The sequence below is a fragment of the Microcaecilia unicolor genome, chromosome 2 (assembly GCF_901765095.1).
Source record: "Microcaecilia unicolor chromosome 2, aMicUni1.1, whole genome shotgun sequence".
NCBI classification, from domain to species: Eukaryota; Metazoa; Chordata; class Amphibia; order Gymnophiona; family Siphonopidae; genus Microcaecilia; species Microcaecilia unicolor.
In genome coordinates, this window is record NC_044032.1 from 91,364,082 (window position 1) to 91,378,665 (window position 14,584).

General features: G+C 46.0%; 1 protein-coding gene across 1 annotated transcript in view; it reads left to right on the plus strand.

Annotated features, from left to right (window-relative positions):
* The window catches only part of NDUFS4 (NADH:ubiquinone oxidoreductase subunit S4), a 201,269-nt gene that overhangs the window by 47,763 nt on the left and 138,922 nt on the right, over positions 1-14,584 (plus strand). The window contains exon 2 of the mRNA XM_030193122.1: positions 7,775-7,853. Coding sequence (XP_030048982.1) covers positions 7,775-7,853 — 79 coding nt within the window. The remainder of the gene's footprint in view (positions 1-7,774; positions 7,854-14,584) is intronic.

Here is a 14,584-nt window from a genome sequence, read left to right on the forward strand (position 1 = left end):
GCCTCTCCCTGCCTGCTCCAGTCCACCAACTACAGCTTGATCCAGTTTACCTGATCCAACATCCTCCTGCTTGCCCCGGTCCAACTACCCCAGCTTGCTCCAGCTAGCCTGATCCTGCTTCTCCCTGGCTGCCCCAGTCCAGCCTGCTCCAGCCTGCCAGATCCAGTCCATCGGCTCCAGCTTGCCCCATCGGCTCCAGCTTGTTCCAGTTCAACTGATCCAGCCTCTTCCTACTTATTCATCTTCTCCTGCCAGCCTGATCCTGCTTCTCCCTGGCTGCTCCAGTCCATCGGCTCCAGATTGTTCCATCGGCTCCAGCTTGTTCCAGTTCATCTGTTCCAGCTACTTCCTGCCTGTTCATCTACTCCAGCCTGCCCGATCCTGCTTCTCCCTGGCTGCTCCAGTCCAGCCTGCTCCAGCCTGCCAGATCCTGCCTCTCCCTGCCTGCTCCAGTCCACCAACTACAGCTTGATCCAGTTTACCTGATCCAACATCCTCCTGCTTGCCCCGGTCCAACTACCCCAGCTTGCTCCAGGTAGCCTGATCCTGCTTCTCCCTGGCTGCCCCAGTCCAGCCTGCTCCAGCCTGCCAGATCCAGTCCATCGGCTCCAGCTTGTCCCATCGGCTCCAGCTTGTTCCAGTTCAACTGATCCAGCCTCTTCCTACTTATTCATCTTCTCCTGCCAGCCTGATCCTGCTTCTCCCTGGCTGCTCCAGTCCATCGGCTCCAGATTGTTCCATCGGCTCCAGCTTGTTCCAGTTCATCTGTTCCAGCTACTTCCTGCCTGTTCATCTACTCCAGCCTGCCCGATCCTGCTTCTCCCTGGCTGCTCCAGTCCATCGGCTCCAACTTGTCCCATCGGCTCCAGCTTGTTCCAGTTCAACTGATCCAGCTACTTCCTGCCTGTTCATCTACTCCAGCCTGCCTGATCCTGCTTCTCCCTGGCTGCTCCAGTCCATCGGCTCCAGCTTGTTCCAGTTCATCTGATCCAGCTACTTCTTGCCTGTTCATCTACTCCAGCCTGCCCGATCCTGCTTCTCCCTGGCTGCTCCAGTCCATCGGCTCCAGCTTGTTCCAGTCCGTCTATTCCAGCTTCCCCCAGCCTCTCCCAGTCCGTCTGCTCCAACTTGTTCCAGTCCCCTGACCCAGCTTCTCCCTGCTCCCTCCAATCCATCTGCTCCAGCCTGCTTGCTCCAGTCCATCAGCTCCAGCGTGTTCCAGCCTGCCTGTCCCAGCTGCTCTAGCATGTTCCAGTCCAGCTGCTCCAACGTGTTCCAGTCTGCCTGAACCTGCATCCCCTGCTAGCTCCAGTCCATATGCTCCAGCCTGCCTGTTCCAGTCCACATGCTCCAGCCTGCTTGTTCCAGTCCATCTGCTCCACCATGTTTCAACTCGCCTGATCCAGCCCCTAGCCAATCAACCTGTCTGCTAGCCAATCACCTGTTCCCGCCTGCCTGCTAGCCAATCAACCTGCCTGCTCAGCCATTGACTTACCTACCTGCCTGCCAGATTTTCAGCCATAGACTTACCTAATCGCCAACCCAAAACCAGCCATTGACTTACCTACCTGCCTGCCAGATTTTCAGCCATAGACTTACCTAATCGCCAACCCAAAACCTTGCTTCAAGCCCTATCTATCTGCCTAATACTTCAGTCATTACAGACTCACCCACCAACACTTGTTAACTGCTCAACACCTCAGTCACTATATAGTCACCTGCTACACCTCAGTCACTACCTATGGCCCCTGTCCATGTTCTCTTCCTTGCCCTGTCCCTTCCTAATCTTCTTTCCCCCCCACTCCCACTGTCTACCATTAGAACTACCCGCTGCCCTCCCACCCTGCCCGCAACCACAATACCCTATTCACCTCCATCCCTCACATCACCATCCCTCTTGTCCCCCTCCTCCTTCCTGGCTCTCAACCTTCAGCACTTCCTTCCTGCCATTAACCCATCCCCTTTCCTCCTAAGTACACCCCGTCTTCGTCGCCCGACCTCCCCCACCCTCCTCCGCACTCTCTTGCTCCTCCTCCTGCTATCCGCAGGAGACATTAACCCTAATCCGGGTCCCCCCCACCTGTCCCCATCCTATCCTTGTGAACGGTCCCGGGATGTTTCCAATCTCGTCTCTATTCCCCTCCTTCCCCCCTCCTCCCTCCCCTTCTCATGCGCCTTGTGGAATGCCCACTCAGTCTGCAACAAACTGCCTCTCACCCACGATCTCTTTATCTCTCGCTCCCTTCAACTGCTCGCCCTAACCGAAACCTGGATCTCCCCGGAAGACTCTGCCTCAGTTGCAGCCCTCTGCCATGGAGGCTATCTCTTCTCCCACACGCCCCGCCCAATCGGCCGCGGCGGAGGCGTTGGGCTACTACTATCACCCTCCTGTAGTTTCCAACCCCTCCACCTACCGCAATCGCACTGCTTCCCATCCTTCGAAGTCCATTCCATCCGGCTATTTTACCCGCTACCACTCAGAGTGGCAGTCATTTACCGCCCCCCGGATAAATCCTTCCCTTCCTTCCTTACCGACTTTGATGCTTGGCTCTCTGTCTTTCTTGACCCCTCATCTCCGTCCCTCATTCTCGGAGACTTTAACGTACATGCTGATGACCTATCCGACCCCCATACTTCTAAGTTCCTCACCCTAACATCCTCCTTCAACCTCCAGCTGTGCTCCACCACCCCTACTCACCGTGACGGACATTGTCTTGACCTCGTCCTCTCCTCCTCCGGCTCACCCTCCAATTTCCACGTCTCAGCTCTTCCTCTCTCCGACCATCACCTGATCACATTCACACTTCTTCACTCCCCCCCCCCTCCACCCCGTCCAACTTTAACCACCACCTCCAGGAACCTCCAGGCTATTGACCCCTCCACCCTATCATCTACTATCTCTAATCTCCTCCCCTCCATCACGTCCCTCGTAACTGTCGACACAGCGGTCTCCGCTTACAATACCGCTCTCTCCTCTGCTTTGGACACCCTCGTGCCATCCATCTCCCGTCCCACAAAGCGCACCAATCCCCAGCCCTGGCTGACTCCTTGCATCCGTTACCTTCGCTCCTGCACCCGATCCGCTGAGCGCCTCTGGAGGAAATCTCGTACCCTTTCAGACTTCCTCCACTACAAATTCATGCTATCCTCCCTCCACTCCTCCCTATTCCGTGCAAAACAGGACTACTACACCCAATTGACCAATTCTCTCAGCTCCAACCCTCGTCGTCTCTTCACCACCCTTAACTCCCTCCTAAAAGTGCCCCCCGCTCCTACTCCCCCTTCTCTCTCTCCTCAATCACTGGCCGACTACTTCCGCGACAAAGTGCAAAAGATCAACCTTGAGTTCACGACCAAACCTCCACCTCCCCTTCACCCTTTAACCCTCTCCCTCAACCAACCTACCCAGGTCTCCTTCTCCTCCTTTCCTGAGATCACCGAGGATGAAACTTCCCGCCTTCTTTCCTCCTCGAAATGCACCACCTGTTCCTCTGATCCCATCCCCACCAACCTACTCAACACTATCTCCCATACTGTCACCCCCGCCATCTGTCGCATCCTCAACCTCTCTCTCTCCACGGCAACTGTCCCTGACACCTTCAAACACGCTGTTGTCACACCTCTCCTAAAAAAACCTTCACTTGACCCTACCTGCCCCTCTAACTACCGCCCCATCTCTCTTTTACCCTTCCTTTCCAAATTACTTGAGCGCGCCGTTCACAGCCGCTGCCTTGATTTTCTCTCCTCTCATGACATCCTCGATCCACTTCAATCCGGTTTTCGCCCTCTGCACTCGACAGAAACAGCACTCTCTAAAGTTTGCAATGACCTGCTCCTGGCCAAATCCAGAGGTCATTACTCCATCCTCATCCTCCTCGATCTTTCCGCCGCGTTTGACACTGTCAACCATGATTTACTTCTTGCCACGTTATCCTCTTTTGGATTCCAAGGCCCTGTCCTCTCCTGGTTCTCCTCTTATCTCTCCCACCGCACTTTCAGGGTACACTCCCATGGATCTTCCTCCACTCCCATCCCACTATGTGTTGGAGTTCCCCAGGGATCTGTCCTTGGACCCCTTCTCTTCTCAATCTACACCTCTTCCCTGGGCTCGCTGATCTCGTCTCATGGTTTCCAGTATCATCTTTATGCCGATGACACTCAGCTATACCTCTCCACACCTGACATCACCGCGGTGACCCAGGCCAAGGTATCGGCCTGTTTATCCGACATCGCGGCATGGATGTCCAACCGCCACCTGAAGCTGAACATGTCCAAGACCGAGCTCCTCGTCTTTCCTCCCAAACCCACTTCTCCTCTTCCTCCACTCTCTATCTCTGTTGATAACACCCTCATCCTCCCCGTCCCATCTGCCCGCAACCTCGGAGTCATCTTTGACTCCTCCCTCTCCTTCTCTGCGCATATCCAACAGACTGCCAAGACCTGTCGCTTCTTCCTCTTCAACATCAGCAAAATTCGCCCTTTCCTCTCTGAGCACACCACCAGAACTCTCGTCCACGCTCTCATTACCTCTCGCCTTGATTACTGCAACTTACTCCTCACCGGCCTCCCACTCAGCCATCTATTCCCCCTTCAATCAGTTCAGTACGCTGCTGCACGTCTTATATTCCGCCAAAACCGATATACTCATATCACCCCTCTCCTCAAATCACTTCATTGGCTTCCAATCAGATATCGCATACAATTCAAGCTCCTCCTCCTTACCTACAAGTGCACTCAGTCTGCGGCTCCTCACTACCTCTCCACCCTCATCTCCCCCTATGTTCCCGCCCGTAACCTCCGCTCACAGGACAAAGCCCTTCTCTCAGTACCCTTCTCCACCACTGCCAACTCCAGGCTCCGCTCATTCTGCCTTGCTTCACCCTATGCCTGGAACAATCTTCCTTTACCCATACGCCATGCCCCCTCCCTACCCATCTTCAAATCTCTGCTTAAAACTCACCTCTTCTATGCTGCCTTCGGCGCCTAACCGCTCTAGATAGACAGAATGCCCCTATCTATCCACTCTATCAGATTAACTGTTCACTCGTCCTCTAGATTGTTCACTTGTCTTTAGATTGTTCTCTTGTCTTTTAGATTGTAAGCTCTTTGAGCAGGGACCGTCCTTCTATGTCTAAATTGTACAGCGCTGCGTAACCCTAGTAGCGCTTTAGAAATGCTAGTTAGTAGTAGTAGTATGTGTATCCAAGCAGCAGGTTTATTCAAACGTAAAATCCAAAGAATCGACACAGTCCTGCATGTCGGCACCAACCACACTTGCTTCAGGAGTCAGTACAAGGATTTTAGCCACTGTCGATAACACATAAATGGTCTGAAAAATCCAATAATACATCATTTAAAAAGAATGCTCCAAGTAACACTCCAGTCATACACATAAACTGACCATTAGATACTAAATGATAACCCACTATGATGGCATAGTAACATAGTAAATGATATCAGATAAATTTATTTATTTATTTGGATTTTGTTCACACCTTTTTCAGTAGTAGTTAAAGGTGAGTTACATTCAGGTACACTGGATATTTATCTGTCCCAGGAGGTATCACAATCTAAGTTTGTACCTGAGGCAATGGAGGGTTAAGTGACTTGCCCAAGATTACAAGTAGCAGCAGCGGGATTTGAACCGGCCACCTCTGGATTGCAAGACCGGTGCTCTAACCACTAGGCCACTCCTCCACTCCTACATAAAGACCTACATTGTCCATCCAGTCTGCCCAACAGTCATATCATCAATTCATGACTGAACCAGCAATCTTAATAGGATTACTAACAACATTTTACTCACTAAGTTCTACTTTAAGATGTCTTCCCTTCCCCCACTGATATACTGCACTTGCACTCACAGCACATGATATGAATGTTGTATAAAATACTCAATCTTGATCTGTCCTTGCCATTTTCAGAGCTCAGACCATAAATGTCTGCCTGGCACTGGCACTCCAGCCCATCTTGATATGTCTTGCCATATATGGGACAAAGAATGTAGAAGTGTGTCCTGCACTGGCCTTATTTCTCCACTCCACCAAAATATATGGATTCTCTTATAGAAAGTAAGCTATCTAGAAGGGTTTTGTTGTAAAAGAAGGAAAAGGCCTCAAGAAGCTCCCAGCTGTACGTTATAAACTGCAGGGGCAGGACTTCATCATTTGCAAAAAACCTCCTTTCTTTTCATCTGAAAACAGCCCGCTCAATGAGAGTAGTTAAATATTAATCAAACATCAAAACATCACTGCCAAAGTTGCTATCTAAGCACCACTCTCCATGTTTATAAGCACCAGGTCTAGTATGCCCCATTCTGTGTGGGTTCCATTTTCATCTTATTTATTTTATTGGGATTTGCTGAGAACAGTTTCCCTATAGAGAATCCAAGATCTCTTTGTGTACAAGAAAGGTTCCAATAGTGAATACATGAGAGCAACTATGTGAGAGTTATGAATATGGGGCAGGAAGGTACTGATGGCCATAGTACGGTTTCTTTAAAAGCAGTAAAAATAACTGCAAATAGGTCTTGTTTGTAGTTTTTCCCTGATCATTTTTTTGCATTTCCATAGTTCCATTCCAGTGGAATCTAGTGGCATGTGCCAGCTTTTGGTTTTCCAGAGGGGTAAAAAAAACTACAATATTTTTGTTGGTTGAACTTATTCCTACTCTGAACTGTGTGTGTGTGTGTACGTGCGTTTCCACTGCTTTTATAGAACTCGCATGTATCAAGCTTTTTTCCCCATATCTCTAAGAGAATATTCTTTCAGGTTTCAAAAGGTAGCAGAATTAATTTATTGAAGTGAAACCAGTTTTCAACCACACCTATGCACCTTAGTAAGAGGAAATTTGTTCAGTTTAATATCCTGTCATTAAACCTTACTCATAAATGCTTCTTGTATCATGTACTGAAGATTTTTTTTTTTTCTTTCCATTGCCATTGTTTAGAAATCTGAATTACAAAATAGTTGTAACAGCATTGTGGAGTTTTGCCTGTCTGTTCAAGACAAATTAGCTACTGCAGTGTTTCCCAAGTCCGGTCCTGGAGTACCTCTTGCCAGTAAGTACCCTTTGCCAGCAAAGAAAACCACCCCAAAGGGGTGGAGGTACACTCGTTCCTACGTAAAAGGTTGCAGAAGCAAGAAGTAGGAAAGGTAGGCTCTTCTAAAAACCGGAGGAGACGTCTATAAAGAAACAATTCTTTATTGCAGGCGGTGACGAGTCGTTGTCACTTTGCTTGCAATAAAGAATTGTTTCTTTATAGACATCTCCTCCGGTTTTTAGAAGAGCCTACCTTTCCTACTTCTTGCTTCTGCTAGTACCCCTTGCCAGTCAGGTTTTTAGGATATCAACAATGAATATGCATGAAAGAGATTTGCATGGAGGCAGTGAATACAAATCAAGTTCATGCATATTCATTGTGGATATCTTGAAAACTTGACTGGCAAGGGGTACTTCAGGACTGGACTTGGGGAAACACTGAGCTACTGTACATTCACATAGAGCAGTGGAGTCCTTGTCACGGGCAGTCTATGCAACAGAAAGCTCCTAGGCAGATATAAAGTGCAGCCTGTTGTGAACAGCTAAGTGGGAGTCTGCCAAGAACTCAGCAGACAGAACTAATTGGGAAGACAGAGGATTTTGTGCCCTCATCTCTCCTTTTTTCATTTTTTAACAAGACGGATATTGTTAAAGTAACTTGTTTATGTAAGATTTGTCTGCCCTATTGTCTCATTGTATGAATCATTTTTTAACTTCATGTCTTGCACCGCAGGTCATTGAGCACTTTTACATGGCGGCTGGCACAAAACCAAGTTCAAGACACACAGCTCATCACAGTGGATGAAAAATTGGTAAGGGTTTTATACTGCATACTGCTATGATACTGCCTTCAGGGTTATTTTTGAACAATAGGCATTCAGCATAGTATCTTGTGCTCTTCTAAGAAAGCCATATAGATGTCTGTTGCAAGGGCAAAGTAAGAATCTCCCAGACGTTCAAAAAAAAAAGAGAGAGAGAGAAATGTGAAAACATTACTTCACTGGAAAAGGATATTTTAGATGTAGAGATGTCACTTAGATAGAAAGTTGATATTGTAGTATTTTCTTCCTTGTGATACACGTAACCATTAATTTGTGTGTTGTTCAACCTGCTAGGTTTTCCTTTCTTTAGTACATTTGCAACTGTTTTGATGCTCTGTCAGAAAAGAGTAAGTTTTAAAATGTGTGCTTTCATCGCTCTAGTTTTCTTTTTAATAACAGAATATCTAACAAATTTATGAATATACTGCAGAGATAACCTCCAATTAGAAAAATACATGGCATTCTTCTGTTAATCAGTAGCAGATTAGAATTTTGGCAGTCGTCTCTCATAGATTTCAGCAATGTGTGGTCCGTTACTTTAGATACAACCTGATATTTATGCTTACTTTGTATAAAGTATCATTTTTGTAAAGCATCCAAGACTTCTTGGAAACAGTTCATAACAGATGCACGTTTTTTCACCCCATAAGTCTTAAATTGTTCTGCACATACTCTGCTTATATTCTGCTTAATTACAGAGAGGTTTAAACCTAGATTAACCAAATACTAAATCTAATGTACGCTGAAAGATGTGGTTTATACCTGTTTCATATCTGTAATTTTGTTATGTACCTGCCATTGTACCACCAGAAAATTGTGGATGTATGAATTTGGTTCAGACACTTCTAGTAGATCATATAGCTACTGTTAGACATGTGTAAGGTTTACCAATTTTTAAGTCATTACCAAAATCTTAAACTCAAATTTCAGACAGATTGATAAGTCCAGTGTCCTCTACACTGGATATATATGATCTGATTTGTCCCACATACAATGTATACTACAGTACTGAATCCAGAGATTTGGAAATTGAGCAATAAATACCACTAAAATATCAGGGTCCTCAATATCTTGTGATTCTAAAGACTCTGGTGCTTACTGTAGAATTGCAGAAATCCCAGAGCTGAGTTGGAAGCAACAGGTTCACTGCTCCTCACCTCCTTCAATTCAGCAGGACAGCAGGTATGCATAAGTGCACATGTTCCTTCTTTCACACTAGAGGAGAAGGTTTCTTTGAATAATTGCAAAACACTGTTCTGTCCCATGTGGATCAAACCACTGATATTTATTTATGACATTTCTACCCCACATTTTCCCAAGAAAGCTCGGTTCAATGCTGCTTACATTACAAATTAAGAAGAAGCATTACAAAACAATTATTAATATAAGAATACAACTATATTAAAAAATTCTTTTCATATTAGCTGAACACAGATCTAAAGATGTGGGCTTTAAGTAAACTTCTAAACGACATATAATCGACTGAGTGATATACTTGGGTAATGAGTTCTAGAATTTGGTAAGAAAAATTAGCATTGTGGATAGTTTTGTAGGTTGTTTTTATAACTTGGGAAATGTAATATGAGTTTTTTTTTTCTAGTTGATGAGGTGGCATTTCGTGGTGATAGCTTAATGAGATCTATCATATAAGATGGCTATGTAAGCCACATTGAGCCTGCAAATAGGTGGGAAAATGTGGGATACAAATGCAACAAATAAATAAAGAATCTGATGAACAAGAACACAGACCTTAAATGAAATTCTTTCATTGATAGGTAACAAATGTAGATCCTTAAGAAGAGGAGATGGTTTACCGTAATGCGACGATCTATATATAAGGTGGGCAGTTGTGTTTTGTGCAGTTTGTAGTTTTCTTAGGAGACGCCGCTTAATACCTGCATAAATTGAATTGCAGTAGTCAAATTTAGTTAAGACTAACGACCTAACTAAAGTTCGAAAGACTGATATTGAAAAGAATGGTCATAATCTTTTAAGTTCCCACAGTGAATTAAATACATTCGAGACTACTTTGGAAATTTGGCAATCACAAGAAAGAAACTGATCAATTAAGATATGGCTCTGTGGCATAGGATGAAAATATAAATTGAAGCATTGCTGCTCTCCTCTTCTTCAAACATCAGTCTGACTCACTATAGGAGAGATTCAGTGGTAGAGAGAAGAAAAATGGTTAGAAAGGAGGGGTTGGGAAGGTAAGGGGTATTGATGAAGCAGGATTTGTTTGAGAGAGAGGGTGTGGAAGTTGTGACAGGGGTGGAGAGATATGACAAGGAGGTGGGATGAGAGGCATGTAAGGGACCAACATCACAACCCTGGAAAGGGGCTTTGCTCAAACATGAGAATTCAAGTAGTAACCTCATAAAGCCTCCCAAAGGCTATGGTCAGGGAAGACAGTCCTTAAGAAAAATAAAATAGTGTGACATCAGAATATTTATGAACTTGAAAGTCCTGTCTGTCTTGATATAGAGCCCTAGTGTCTACTAAGTATTTTTCTCTACATATTGTACAAATGAATTCTTTAGCGTCCTCCAGACCAGTCCAGAATTTGTGGGTGTTTTGTCCATCGACAAGTAGGTGGAGATTGAAAATACAAAATTGTGCTGTGCTCTATTAGAACCGTATGCAGCTCCTACTATTCAATATTTTTCTGTCTTCAGGAGGTGTAAGAGAATGTGCTCTGCAGCTCCTGCTCTAGTTGGGCAGGCCTATTCCTGGCCCAGTTAGTTAGCTAGCTCCCAGTTGAACAAAGGCTAGAGGATAACAACTGTTGGATATATCTGGAAGTCTTGAGTCCTCTTCCCTTCCTTTACCCTCTCGACTGCTATTCTCGTCCTTTTGTCTATGAAATTCTCTTAAGAGTTAAATAAATGTGAGAGGTGTCTGCATTTGTTTTCAGGAGAACTTAGTCTTTGAAAGCGGAGGTCTTTGTTGATAAGTCTGTTTTCTCTGCCAGCATTCTAACATTGTGCTGGGAAGAGGGAACTTTAAGCAGTGGTGTGCTGAATGATCCTTATTGGGTACGCTCCACTTGGCCTAGTGTTTACCACTAGAGTGCAGTTTCCATTATGTACCATCCCAGTATTCCAGAGCCTGTGGGATACTAGTGTCCATCAACCAGCAGGTGGAGATAGAGAACTGAAAACCGAGCTGAGACAAATCTCTTGGCATCCAGTTCAGCTCCTCAGTATTGTCTGTCTCCAGCAGGTGGGTGGACACACTTTTCAGGTTCTGAGTGATTTGCTCCTAGTCCCCAGTTGAGCTTTGCAGATGTCTTGAGTCTGCAGAGTCCTATCTGGAGGTCTTCAGATCCCTGTTTCTGGTGCCCTGCGAGTTTACTTCTTCCCTTCACTTCACTTCTCTTCTGTTTCCTGTGGTGCTCTCCTTTCCCAGCACAACAGCCTTTAAAAAAATTTTTAAAAAAAGGAAGGAGCTTTACTAGAGCGCATGGGACAGAGTATCAGTCCTGATTCTGTCTCATCTGGGGTAAGACTTGTAGAGACTGTGTGAGCTTGGGGGAAGCAGCCAGCAGCGGTAAGCCTGACTAAAGTTTGACTCAGAACCACTTGGAGGGCTGCAAGTTCTAGTTGGTGCAAGGGAAGGGATCATAACCCACCCCTTGGCAACACGTGGTGCGGCGCTTGTGACAATGGGGATGAATGGCAACTTCCATGGAGGCAGTTAAGCGATGTTCCTGCTGTGGGACCACCAGTTGGCATTGGGGCATTGCAATGCAGGCAAGCCAGGAATTCCACAGGATGTGAAGGAAACAATCGTTGGCATCACGTCTTCGGATTTGGCGCAGCATCAAAATATGCCATGGACTTTGGGCTCTCCAGCAGGGAGAGCGCAGGAACGGTGTGTAGGAGAGCATGGGAATGGTGCCATTTTGCCAGGGCTGACTGGCAGTGAGGAACAGCCTCTAGCTGATCACATCCAGAGCACAGCCATCATTTTACAACCTCAGGGCCCGACAGAGCATTCAGCTGCATCGGGACCTTTATTTTCTCCAGAGTTTATATTGGTTTTAAACCAGGCCTGTTGACTGAAGCAGAGACAGTAGGAGTTGCTGCAAGGTGCTTCAGTTGCTCACCGGGCTGCCCCTCCGGCTCCTAAGAGATCCGTTTAGACATCTAGGAATGGCAGATGAGGCTCTCTACTTCTCCCTCCTTATTTAATGTGGCTTTGGTCTGTTCAGAGGAGCTATCATTGAAGGAGCCATTAGAGGAGGGATAACTCCCCTTCTAAGGAAGGGGATGACCCAAAAGTGCTGAGGTTATTTCATAAAAGAGAAGCTCAATGTTCTTATTTCTGATGCATAGGCAGTGCTTTCCATTGAGGAGCTTTCTGCATCAGGAGTTCCAGCTTCGTCTATCATGAGGGGGCTTAGAGGTCCTTCTAAGGCCTTCCCCATGCATCCTGACATTTAGGACCTTATTACATCAGAATGGGTCTCACCGGACGTGGTGCTTAGAGTGGGAAGAGCCATGACTCTCCTCTACCTGTTGGTTCCGGAGGACAAAGAGAAATTGCAGCTTCCCTGGGTAGACTCCCTTGTTAGGGCGGTGACTAAGAAAACCACCTTGCCGGAGGAAGGTGGCATTGCCCTAAAGAACCTACAGGTTAAGAAACTAGGAGACTTGATTAAAACAAGCTTTTGAGTGGCCCCTTTAGGCCTCCAAGCGACGGTGTAAAGTTCATTCGTGGCACGAGCATGCCTGAAGTGGGATCAGCAATCTGAACCATAAGAAGGGCACCATAACACCTGGCTTGGAAGTAGGATTGGCCTACTTAGTGGATGCTTCTGCTGTCTTCTCAAAAGTGCATCTGTTTTCTCTAGCCTTCAGTGATTCCTCTCTATTAACATCCAGTACAGGGTGAATGCCCTGTCATGGGCCCAGTAGGTAGTTGGCACTTCTCTCTTTTTTTTTTTCCCCTTCCTCCTTCTCCACTACTCTTTTTCTATTTGACTCTCACTATTGATTTTCCACTTTCCTATTGTACAGTAGAGTTCCTTTCTTTTCCCTCCCTTTTGTTGCCTTGTACCAAAATGCAGTACAGTAAGTAATCAATAAGCATAAACATGTTACAGCCCACATTATGTCTGGCTGTCACGGCTCTGGTTCCGGTATTGGGCACCAGATGCAGTTTCAGTCATGTCTAGTTAAACTGCCCTTTTGGGGCAACTGACTATTTGGAGATAATCTCAGTAACTTGGTGAAAGAACTGGGGGAAACTAAGCCACAGCGGTTGCCAGAGGATAAACCAAAAGCTTCTGGTCATCCGTCTTCAGGGGGCTCTCTTTCAAGACAGCAGATGGCACCGTCCTGGTCATCAGCAGTATGGTCAGAATTCCTTCTTTCAGGCATGCCAATCTTCCTTTCATGTGGACTGGAAGTCCTGCTCTGTCAGCTAGGGCACCCAATGCCTCCCGATCTTTGCAATGATGTGGGGCTAGTTCACTGTGCTCTTCCTCTGATGGGAGGACATCTTCAGGAGTTTCAGGAGATGTGGGTTCTGGATATTCTTACAAAGGGTCACTCCTTTTTTTTTTTTTTTCTTCTTGCAGTCTCTTTGTTGAAATGGAACTAAGGCGGTTGAGGTTGTTCCAATTCCCCAGGATGAACAGGGAAAAGGCAGAAACTCCTCTACTTCATTGTCCCAAGGAAGGAGGCACCTTTGTCCAGCCTTAGATCTCAAAGGTCTAAACAGCTGCCTCCGAGTAGCCCGCTTTTGTATGGAAATGCTAAGAGCAGTCATAACCTTGGTTCAATTGGGAGAATTTCTCACCACCCTTGATCTCAGGGAAGTGTACTTGCATATACCCATATTGCTGCCACATGAGAAGTTTCTGAGGTGCTGGGCTATCACTTTCAGTTCTGAACCTCAAGTATGGGTGACGTTATTTTTGATGAAAGGTCTGACACAGACCAACACAAGATGACTAGATAAAAAAAATGAACAAAAATAAAAAATTTTTTAGAAAGAAACAATCAAAACTATGCCTGAAAGTAGGCAGCACTGTGATATGATTAATAACATAAAGGCTGATTTGCCACGTCTGAGTATAATACATGGCATTCAAGTCAGAAAGTTGATAACATGTAAGAACGTCTGTATGTGAAATGCGCAGTTCATATTGAGCAAAATAAATATGATACTTCATTTTATCAAACCAATAAATGGCTATATATTTATACTGTAACAATATTAACAATTCACATAAGTACATAAGTAATGCCACACTGGGAAAAGACCAAAGGTCCATCGAGCCCAGCATCCTGTCCACGACAGCGGCCAATCCAGGCCAAGGGCGCAAAAGTATTTTTGGCATCAAAAAGTCTAGTCCATTGACTTCGGCATTGGAGGCATTAGTCCCTGTGGCCCTGAAGCTGCATTGGATACTGGGGATGCATCGGCATCAAGGAGATCGGTACTGTGGCTGATTCTGTTCAATATATTAGTGAGTGACATTGTCGAAGGGTTAGAAAGTAAAGTTTGCCTTTTTGCGGATGATACTAAGGTTTTGTAACAGAGTGGACATCCGGGAGGGAGTAGAAAACATGAAAAGGATCTGCAGAAGTTAGAAGAATGGTCTAAGGTTTGGCAATTAAAATTCAATGCGAAGAAATGCAAAGTGATGCACTTAGGGAGTGCCCCGATACATCAGCCTCCTCTGGGCTGGGACCGGCCTTCTGATGCCTTCT